The 12,035-nt window shown below is 41.9% G+C and overlaps 2 protein-coding genes across 2 annotated transcripts; both read left to right on the forward strand.

The window, feature by feature from the left end:
- The first annotated feature begins 1,210 nt into the window (after positions 1-1,210).
- On the forward strand, positions 1,211-1,935 carry LOC145416974 (uncharacterized). Its single transcript, XM_080285820.1, has 2 exons — positions 1,211-1,351; positions 1,501-1,935. Exons 1-2 carry the CDS (start codon positions 1,211-1,213, stop codon positions 1,933-1,935), a joined length of 576 nt encoding a protein of 191 aa, XP_080141946.1.
- Positions 1,936-4,843: 2,908 nt separating this feature from the next.
- Positions 4,844-5,571, forward strand: LOC145416961 (uncharacterized). Its single transcript, XM_080285809.1, has 2 exons — positions 4,844-4,984; positions 5,134-5,571. Exons 1-2 carry the CDS (start codon positions 4,844-4,846, stop codon positions 5,569-5,571), a joined length of 579 nt encoding a protein of 192 aa, XP_080141935.1.
- Positions 5,572-12,035: the final 6,464 nt, after the last annotated feature.

Consider the following 12,035-nt stretch of genomic DNA (forward strand, 5'->3'; position numbering starts at 1 on the left):
GTGTATATGTAGTGATAGTAGTGCATTTCCCCGTAGTGATGAGACATGAATGGGAATGGTGTATGTGTAGTGACAGTAGTGCATTTCCTCGTGATAGTGAGACATGAATGGGAATGGTGTATGTGTAGTGACAGTAGTGCATTTCCTCGTGATAGTGAGACATGAGAGGGAATAGTGTATGTGTAGTGATAGCAGTGCACTTCCCCGTGGTGATGAGACATGAATGGAAATGGTGTATGTGTAGTGACAGTAGTGCATGTGAAAGTCCAAGTGTTGATGCTGCCATGTTGTATGAGTGTGTATAGATAAAACTGAATTAAGGCAGGTGTAATCGCTTTAATAAAAGGTAATAAAGGGGATTTATTCAGCCATTCGGTGCAAATTTGGGGATTGGGAGTTCAGGATTAATTTTCAAGGTGATTGTACGAGGCACCCGAATGGCTACTTAAACAATATAAAATTGTCTATATATTAACCCATTTATAATATTTCCTGTTAATGCATTCCGTAAATAAATTCCGTAAATAAGAAATGCTGTATAATGTTTGGATTTCTTTACAACCTTAATAACTCTCATTCGAAACTAATCAAATTTTGTAGAACTAAAACCGCCGAGTCATTAACATCTACTTCACTGTTACCAAATTAAAAAAAAAAAAAAAGCAATTCATCCATCACAGTACAACAAATCAGTCCTTACAATTCATGATAACAACAATGACGAATGAAAAATTGTGCTGTTTGGATCCTGCAGAACAGCAAATATTGTTTACATCACCTGGACAGTGCTGAAAGTGGAGTGAAGGTGTGCCTCTCCCCATAACACCTTCAGTACTAACCTACAGGCGGCCAGGTGTGTAGGCCAGGTGTATAAATACCTCCCTCACACTCTCACCATCACATTACGTCCGAAACTCACACAATTAACAACTTCAGAGGTGAGCACTGGCAGCCAAATCAGACTGTTCTATACCTATGACTATGTGGTGATTATACACAGATTGTTATGGAAAATGATAATGAAAGTGGACTTCAGAATAACACACTCGAAGAAGAAAATTTAAAATATGGAATAAGCATCTTGTGTATTGCAGATATTTTATGATTGTAGTGGTGTAGCTAACTGTGGGGTGGTGTTGGTGCTGGTGTCGGTGTGTGTTTGTGTGTGCTTGTACCTATACAGTAAATTAAATGAAATCTGTGTTGTCAGATGGCTGTTGCCACTAGCGGTGTAGGTGTGGTTGTGGTGGTATTGGCAGTGGTGGCGAGTGTGTTGGCAGAGGCCAGTTACCCTCAGCCCTGCAGACCCGAGACCCACTACGTCACCCAGTACCAGACGCAGGTCAAGCAGGTCAGTACCAGACGCATTTCTTACAATTTTATGCACTAGTGTCAGGTCAGAACAGGTAAGCATAAACAGTGGTGTCGTACTGTAGGAGGAATAATAAACTAACTTCCTCCTTTCATTCTACCTGTACTGTATTTGTCTGTACTCGCCAGGTGCCTGTGTACTCCACGGTCTACAAGCAGCAGTATGTGCCCACCACCCTCTACCGCACCCAGTACCGCACCCAGTACCAAACCCAGTACCAGACCCAGTACGTGCCTCACTACGTCACACGCACCGCCTACAAGACCCAGACTCAGTACATCACCCAGTACAAGACCCAGTACCAAACTCAGTATAGCACCCAGTACATTACAAGCACTCAGTACATCCCCAAGTACATCACCCAGACTCAGTACCAGACCCAGTTCGTCACCCACACCCAGTACCAAACAACGTACACAACTGAATACCGCCCCCAGTACATTACCACTACCCAGGTGCAGTACCACACCCAGTACCAGACCCAGTACCTGCCCCAGTACCTGACTATCACCAAGGTCCGCAACACCTACAAAACCGTCTGCCCCAAGCCCACTTACGGCTAATGAGAGACCAGACCACCAGCCAGACAACACAACATAACCACCACCACTACACCAACACAACCGCCACCACACCAACGCAACCACCACCACACCAACACATCAACCACCACCACACCAACACAACCACCACCACACGAACACCACCACCACACCACACAACCACCACCACACCAACGCAACCAGCCAACGTCATCAGCCATCTCTGTACAGTTTAATCGAGTGCTGTGAGAAATCAAACATGGCATATTATCATGAACCAAATGTTTTACTATCCCGACGAGACAGACACATCGATAGCTGTAATGTCAGTTCTGGAAAGATTGAGGAAGACGCTATCAATTTCATATTTTTTTGTATTTCCAACCAAACAGAATAAAATGCTTAGCAAATTCCCATGCCTTTTTCTTCTTTCTATAGATTGAATTCTTAGCTATGCCCGGAAATCGATGGTAGCGATGTTTATGAATCCGAATCCAAATTTGATGAACTCGAACGAAATGTGTTGACCATATGAGTCTTTTACACTGAAGGAAATAAATATAATAGCGTGTGATGTGAATGATTTAATATCCCCATTACACCGTCACACTGACACCCCTTTCACTAATAGGAGTCTGGTCATACTTAATTTTCATGAGTCAAGGAGCCTCAGGAGTAAAGCAGGCGTCACACTGAAGAGATTGACAGCACTGGTGAATGTGTGTGTGTGTGTGTGTGTGTGTGTGTGTGTGTGTGTGTGTGTGTGAGTTGCAGCCAACGCGTGACTGCAGAGATCGACTACACTGGTAAACTGTGTGTGTGTGTGTGTGTGTGTGTGTGTGTGTGTGTGTGGATGGGTAAAAATTGGTCATAGGCAATTGGTCCATAGGGTACGTAGGTCCATGGTGGGAATAGGTCTATGTGGAAAATTAGGGGATATGGGACCAAGTAAAAACAGGTCCAGTGGGTAAAATAGTCCCATAGATGAATATAGGTCCTTGATATGTTCTTTTGATAGGGGGAAACAGGTCTATGAGGGAAATAGGTCCATGGGGAAACTAGGTTCATGGGGAAATTAGGTCCAATGGGAAAATAGGTCCATGAGGAAAAAAGGTCCATGGGGAAAAATGGGTCCATGGGGGAAATAGGTCCATGAGGAAAATAGGTCCATGGGGAAATTAAGAACAATGGGAAAAAATCTATAGAGGAAATAGGTCCATGGATGAAAAGGGTCCGTGGGTGCATGGAGAAAGTAGGTCTATTGGGTAAGTAGGTCTGTGAGGAAAATATTATGGTACTGAGGAAAAATAAATTGATGTGGAAATTAGATCAACTATGAAAGAATTTGGTCCATGGGAAAAAATTTTTATTAAAGGACCGGGTCTCTGGGGAAAGGTAGATTGGCGGGAGGTGTAGCAGGAAATTAAAGTGTCGTGATAACTATAATAATTCAGATGAGGCTGCCTTCAAGAACAGATCACCGTCATGGTGGGAAAGTGGCAGCCAGACCCAACCTTTCCCCGTGATGACGAGACATGCATGGGAATAGTGTGTATGTAGTGACAGTAGTGCATTTCACTGTGGTGATGAGACATGCATGGGAATAGTGTATATGTAGTGACAGTAGTGCATTTCCCTGTGGTGAAGAGACATGAATGGGAATGGTGTATATGTAGTGACAGTAGTGCATTTCCCTGTGGCGATGAGACATGAATGGGAATGGTGTATGTGTAGTGACAGTAGTGCATTTCCCTGTGGTGATGAGACATGAATGGGAATGGTGTATGTGTAGTGACAGTAGTGCATTTCCCTGTGGTGATGAGACATGAATGGGAATGGCTGTAGTGATAGTAGAGCACTTCCCCGTAGTGATGAGACATGAATGGGAATGGTGTATGTGCAGTGACAGTAGTGCATTTCCTCGTGATAGTGAGACATGAATGGGAATGGTCGATGTGTAGTGACAGTAGTGCATGTGAAAGTCCAAGTGTTGATGCTGCCATGTTGTGTGAGTATGTATAGATAAAACTGAATTAAGGCAGGTGTAATCGCTTTAATAAAAGGTAGTAAGGGGGATTTATTCAGCCACTCGGTGCAAATTTGGGGATTAGGAGTTCAAGATAATTTCCAAGGTGATTGTACGAGGCACCCGAATGGCTACTTAAAGAATATAAAATTGTCTATATATTAACCCATTTATAATATTTCCTGTTAATGCATTCCGTAAATAAATTCCGTAAATAAGAAATTCTGTATAATGTTTGGATTCCTTTACAACCTTAATAACTCTCTTTCCAAACTAATAAAATTTTGTGGAACTAAAACTGCCGAGTCATTAACATGTACTTCACTGTTACCAAAAAAATAAAAATAAAACAAAAACAAGCAATTCATCCATCACAGTGCAACAAATCAGTCCTTACAATTCCTGATAACAACAATGACGAATGAAAAATTGTGCTGTTTGGATACTACAGAACAGCAAATATTGTTAACATCACCTGCACAGTGCTGAAAGTGGAGTGAAGGTGTACCTCTCCCCATAACCCCTTCAGTACTAACTACAGGCGGCCAGGTGTGTAGGCCAAGTGTATAAATACCTCCCTCACACTCTCACCATCACATTACGTCCGCAACTCACACAATTAACAACTTTAGAGGTGAGCACTGGCAGCCAAATCAGACTGTTCTATACCTATGACTATGTGATTATACACAGATTGTTATGGAAAATTATAATGAAAGTGGACTTCAGAATAACATACTCGAAGAGGGAAATTTAAAATATGGAATAAGCATCTTGTGTATTGCAGATATTTTATGATTGTAGTGGTGTAGCTAACTGTAGGGTTGTGTTGGTGCTGGTGTCGGTGTGTGTTTGTGTGTGCTGGTACCTATACAGTAAATTACATGAAATCTGTGTTGTCAGATGGCTGTTGGCACTAGCGGTGTAGGTGTGCTTGTGGTGGTGTTGGCAGTGGTGGCGAGTGTGTTGGCAGAGGCCAGTTACCCTCAGCCCTGCAGACCCGAGACCCACTACGTCACCCAGTACCAGACGCAGGTCCAGCAGGTCAGTACCAGACGCATTTCTTACAATTTTATGCACTAGTGTCAGGTCAGAACAGGTCAGCATAAACAGTGGTGTCTTACTGTAGGAGGGATAATAAACTAACTTTCTCCTTTCACTCTACCTATACTGTATTTGTCTGTACTCGCCAGGTGCCTGTGTACTCCACGGTCTACAAGCAGCAGTACGTGCCCACCACCCTCTACCGCACCCAGTACCGCACCCAGTACCAAACCCAGTACCAGACCCAGTACGTGCCTCACTACGTCACACGCACCGCCTACAAGACCCAGAATCAGTACGTCACCCAGTACAAGACCCAATACCAAACTCAGTATAGCACACAGTACATCACAAGCACTCAGTACATCCCCAAGTACATCACTCAGACTCAGTACCAGACCCAGTACATCACCCACACCCAGTACCAAACAATGTACACAACTGAATACCGCCCCCAGTACATTACCACTACCCAGGTGCAGTACCACACCCAGTACCAGACCCAGTACCTGCCCCAGTACCTGACTACCACCGAGGTCCGCAACACCTACAAGACCGTCTGCCCCAAGCCCACTTACGGCGAATGAGAGAGACCAGACCACCAGCCAGACCACACAACACAAGCGAACACAGTCATTACTGATCATCTGTGTCCTGCATTCGTAATAAAATAAAATACTGTACTGTACAATAATAACTCAATGCTTTATATCCCTACAATAACACACCCCTTATACAGTCGCGGGATACAGTGATTTGAGGATCGAGTGGACATCTGGCACCGATCATTTTGTGGGGTAGTGCTTATTTTCTTGCTATTATGAAATTCAGGATGGCAGATCTCAGTGTTAGAATCTTGCAAATGAGCCAAACTCTGTCGAAATCTATGAAAAATGTAATTACCTCTTGCATGGTAGTGACTGCAAACTTAACCTCATTTACGTTTGCTGTTGTTTTTAATGAAAGACTTAGAAAGACTGACTTGTAAAGGCACGTAGGAAACTATGGTACACTCATAAATTTTGTGTTTATTTCCGTACACGCCTGAAATGATCCAGTATTCTCGCGTTATCACCGTCCCATGAAATCTGTGCTGATAAACAGGATGTAAATAATAATCGAAAAACTATGAAAGCCAAGTGATAACCAGTCATATGTTTATCTACAGAAAAACATGACAACCTATCCAGCATTTAGCATCATGAAGTAACAAATTCAAAGAAGCACTTAAAATTACAGTATTGCTATCCACTAACATCTGTAAATGATCAAACAGAAGCGAAAAGAAATCAAGTGAGTCCTACAATCACATCCCTGACACATGAGTTACCAGCTGAGGACGTAATGTGATTTATATAATTCTTGTTGATTTCAGAATATATTTAATTTGGGGAGAAATCTCTCTCAGTGAATGGATACGAAACATCACTAAGCCTCCCTCCAGTATGAAAAAAATCCTCACAAATTGAAATAAAATCAGCAGCAAGAATAAGTTAAGAAAATACGTCATGGGGGTGAAGGGGTTATCTCTTTTCTGCCTCTTACAAGCTCTTCCCCCTAAAACAACTCAGACCATAGCGGGGCAGTCAGCAGTTAGAGTACAGTTTATTTTGTCCTGTGCTGTTCTTTGCTGTGTCAATTTATGCAGTTTAAGTAATGCCTGGCGATCTGTGTAATGCTTTTAGATGTAAGTGATCATGTAGAGGACAGTTTACTTTGTCATGTGTTGTACTTTGCTGTGTCACTGTACGCAGTTTATGTAATGCCTGGCGATCTGTGTAACGCTTTTAGATGTAAGCGATCGTAGAGAGTACAGTTTACTTTGTCATGTACTGTGCCCTCTGCTGTCACCGTACGCAGATTATGTAATGCCTGGCGGTTTGTGTAATGGCTTGAGATGTACACAGCCGAGTCAGAGTACAAACTACTTTATCATACACTGCTATGTCGTCGTCAGCAGGGGGTTTGAGTGGCCGCCCTTCGCCTCTTCAGTGATCAGTGTCTGTCTTAAGATGAAATACATTTGTCTGGAGGCAACAAAACCAAATTACGTCAGGCATCGTCGAAGTCAAAGAGCTAATTTGTCATAAGCAGAAACTAACTGGTAATAATAATAATAATGATAATAATAATAATAATAATAGAAGTAATAATAATAATAATAATAATAAGAAGAAGAAGAAGAAGAAGAAGAAGAGGAAGAAGAAGAAGAAGAAAAATATAATCATCATCATCATCATCATCATCATCATCTAATTCTGTGTTGCCCCATGAGGAGCGGAGCGTAGGATCCCGGGGCTAGGCATGTTGGTCCTGACATTTAAGATGAAAGTGACCAGTCTCACTCATCCCTGAGTGGCATTACGAGACCAATCAACCCCAACTATCCCTTGGATATAAACCTTCACCGGCTCAATCCTACTGGAGCGCAATAATTACCCACTAAAACACCAGGCGCCAAAATTTGGTTATATGGTTACCACCCAGCGTAGTAAAAGGTTTCCTGGTGTACAGGAAACCATTTGGCTTGTCACTCAGTGTACCGTAGAGTCACCCATAGGCAGAAGGAAGAGGAAAGAATGAAGGAAAGAAAGACAGAAGAGGGAATGTAGTCGCCCGTAGGCATAAGAAAGAGGAAAGAATGAAGGAAAGACAGAAGGGGAAAGAAGGAAAGAAGGAAGGAAGAGAGGAAAGGGCAGTCACCCAAGATCAACACTACATAGAGTGAGTGGATGGTGAGCGCCCCCTCCTACCACTATAATAATAATAATAACAACAATAATAATAATAATAATAATAATAATAATAATAATAAAAGATGTAAAAACTGCCACTAACACATTATTTATTGAACTCGTTCTTTGCTGAACACGTTATTATTGAACATGTTATTATTGAACACGTTATTTATTGAACACGTTATTTATTGAACACGTTATTTATTGAACACGTTATTTATTGAGAGAGAGAGAGAGAGAGAGAGAGAGAGAGAGAGAGAGAGAGAGAGAGAGAGAGAGAATTATACATTAACTGATATCTATATACAATAATTACAAAGGACATTTACTGCAGTGTTGGTGGTGGTGGGGGACGCCTTCACGCGGTGGCACTGGTATAAATGGGTGACTACACTGCCCGGTTATACAGACACCCCTCAGCTCCCTTTCCGTCCCCCCTCTGCTCGTCCTCATAAGCCTGCGGTTACAAGAAGAAGAAGAAGAGGAAGAAGAAGAAGAAATAGGAAGGAAGAAGAAGACGGAGAAGAAGAAGAAGAACGAAGAGGAAGAAGAAGAAGAAGAGGACGAAGAAAAAGAAGAAGACGAAGAAGAAAGAGAAGACGGAGAAGAAAGAAGAAGACGACGGAGAAGAAGAAGAAGAAGAAGATATAGAACGGAAGAAAAGAAGAAGAAGAAGAAGAAGGAAAAGAAGAAATAGGATGGACGAAGAAGAAATAGTAAAGAAGAGGAAGAAAGAAGAAGAGGAAGAGGAAGAGGAAGCAGTAGAAGAGTATCTATAACAACAATACCATCAACGCCAGTTTCATCTCCACCCCCCAACCTCAATTATACTTATTTCGCCGATCAGTAGTCACCTGAACTTCCTGCATGCATTCCTTTCCAATTACGAGACACGGAACACCAACCCACTACACTTTCACCTCCTTTCTAACTCTCTAATGCAAGAATAAACTGTTCCTCTTAGTCGTTCATGCATGCACCTGGTCAACTCTGGAACTGTCTTTAACCTGCACACCCCACTCCCAGTTATTGATACGCAAAACGTTCAGACATCACGAAAGGAACGCATCTTGATTTTGGCTAATAATTCTCCCCCTCTCTCTCTCTCTCTCTCTCTCTCTCTCTCTCTAAAAAAAAAAAAAAAAAAAAAAAAGTTCCAGGCTTCTTTTTTTTTTTTTTTATTTTAAAAGCCCCGCTCAAAAAAAAAAAAAAAAAAAAAGGTTCTACGCTTCCTGCTTTAATATTTTCCATCCTGGCAAAAAATATGAGTAGTCCACCCATGATCGCACACCATCGCCTCCTTTCTTTATATCTCTGGAAACCGTGAAGGCAGAGTCACGCCCTGTCTGCCTATTCGCTTCTCACTCTTCCCTGGGTGAGGGCAATGCAGACTGACCTAGCCTAGGAACTGAAGATTTATTTTATTTTCTCTGTTATTATATCTTACTATCTACATATCTTACTATCTACACACACACACACACACACACACGATATTTACTTTGTTGACATAAATACACTCACATAATTATATACTCGTACATAATTACAAACACGGAAAGATACCTGACCAAGAGCTTATAATAAGAGACTGAAGGAGATGAGGGGAGGATGCGGAAGCTGATGGAACAGTGAAAGTGAGTGGGATCACACACACACACACACACACACACACACACACACACACACACACACACACACACACACACACACACACACACACAGAGGCTGAGCGAAGGTGACTTGACGCCAGAGTGTAATGACGCGGGAAATACTCACACCTGACCGCAATCCAATACTTTTTTCCCCTTCGAGAGACTGATTGTAGAGATATGACCAATCCAAAGAGCAATTAAATCATTAAATATATAACTAGCTACACTGACAGACACACAGACACAAATACACACACATACACACGTTCATACACACCTACACACGTTCATACACATATACATGCAAACAAATAAGCATACAAAACTTAATCGATAAAACAAACAGACAAGCTCACACAAATGCAGCCAAACACAAAACAAAGAACCACACACACACACACACACACACACACACACACACACACACAAGACAAGTATATAACATGAACAAACAAGTGGACAGAAAAACAAGCGCACATACTCAGGCAAGGGAGCACAAAACACACACACACACACACACACACAGGGGCCTGCTGCATTTAACTGTGTGTATTACTTTCTTCAGCTTCACCTCAACAGCATCGCATCAGTGGTCATAGAAACAATTTAACTATTTGAATAAAAACTCTGAATCAGCAGTGTTTATGTTCTGTGATTCAGTACGCGTTCGATTCACGGTCAGTCGAATCAGCTCAGAATCAGGTGACGTAAACAGATCCCCCCCCGACCCCCACCCCCCAAAAAAAAGTAATTGAATTTCTTTTTGCTTCGTAAGTGGAATATATAATTGAAGTCTTGATTAATGTATTGATAAAATGAGTTGAATTATTAAGGCTATTTATCTATCTGTCTATCTGTGTGTGTGTGTGTGTGTGTGTGTGTGTGTGTGTGTATGAAAATGCTTTATGTATACTGTATTTTTTTTATCAGTACCAACATCAACTTATGTCCACTTTAAACCCATTCATTGTGATATTCAGTTGTCCAGTGCTAGGTACGGTAAAATAATAATAATAATAATAATAATAATAATAATAATAAAATAATAATAATAATAAAATAATAATAATAATAATAATAACGTTCAACCGTGCTGTGGGGACAGAAGTCAAGAGTGAGAGCAGTAGAAATGAGTTATTTGAGAGGGGCATGAAGAGTCACATGGAGAGAGGCTGACAAATGAGGAAGTAAAGGAGCGTTGTGGTGTGGATGTGGGTGTGATAGGAAGTGTTAGGAGAAACACACTGAGGTGGTTTGGCCATGTGGAGAGGATGGAGAGTGAGAGACTGACGAGGAGAGTGTATAAGAGTGAGGTGGAAGGGGGGGAGAGGGAGGGGAAGGCCAAGAATGAGGTGGAAAGGGAGGAGAGGGAAGGGGAGGCCAAGGATGAGATGGAGGGATAGCATGGAGAGGTATATGAGACGGGGGTGTGAACTGGGAGCAGGGCAATGAAATTGCGGGGGACAGGGCAACATGGAGGCGATTTGTTTTTGGCCACCCCTTACGGGATTAAGGCGTCTGACAATAGATAGATAGATGGATAGAATAATAAGTAAAAATAGTAGTAACAGTAGTAATAGTATTAGTAGTAGTAGAATTAACATGATATCAGCAAGTTACACAAGAAGCATCTACCGCATCAAACAACACACTAAAACAAACTCAGACAAACCCCAAGCTCCTTAACACCTCTTCCTTAGCGATTTAATTCTCGATATGGGTAGTTAATATACTTTTGTACGTTATTTATGCACAGTACGGCGATATCGGAAGGATTTATTTAACTCAATTGAGGACAGTAAGCTATAACGAACAAACTAAATCGCTTAAGAGAAGGTGTTAGGGAGCTTCCATACCCGACGAGAATATGGGCCACAGGTGTTTGGCTAAGTCGGTCATGTGGGAGTGTTAGGATTAGGTCCCGTATCAAGAAGACTATGGAAGCTTCTTAACGCATCTTTTTACCGGTTTATTTTTGCACATGACAGGCAATATTTCTCATCACTTTTTTTCATTTATTTTTCCCAATGTCACGCGATTTTTAGTTCAAGAAATATTTTGAACTGTGCAAGTGAATGACAAAGTGAATGGCCCTTGACCTCTACTACCTCCTTGATGACCTGATCCTAATGACCTGCCTTTAATTACTTCACCTTGATTATCTTACCTAAATGACCCAACTTTAATGAACCTGAAGTGGTCTAAATGATCCTGAGCAGAGAGAAACTGGTCTCATTGATTTGGTCTGAGTATGGGCGTGACTGAGATGACCAACCAGTGGGCTAGAAGGATTCACAAGCCGACCTAGAATGGCCCAAGTTGACCTAATTACATCGGAACACCTGTGCATGACCTGAGATGACGATAGGTGAAATGGTGGGAGATGAAGTGAGGTGATTGGAATGTATTTAATCTAACAATGTGAAGGTGCCTCCTGGATGTTCCCTCTCTCTCTCTCTCTCTCTCTCACGGTCTCAAGATCAGACAGAAGATGCCAGATTCCTATTTGCCAAGTGGATGGGGAAGCTGCACCATGTAAGCATTCATTAGACCGTGTGTGTGTGTGTGTGTGTGTGTGTGTGTGTGTGTGTGTGTGTGTGTGTGTGTGAGAGAGAGAGAGAGAGAGAGAGAGAGAGAGAGAGAGAGAGAGAGAGAGAG

Source organism: Coenobita brevimanus, chromosome 108 (genome assembly GCF_032717465.1).
Source record: "Coenobita brevimanus isolate Jiangsu-jjx chromosome 108, ASM3271746v2, whole genome shotgun sequence".
Lineage (NCBI taxonomy): Eukaryota > Metazoa > Arthropoda > Malacostraca > Decapoda > Coenobitidae > Coenobita > Coenobita brevimanus.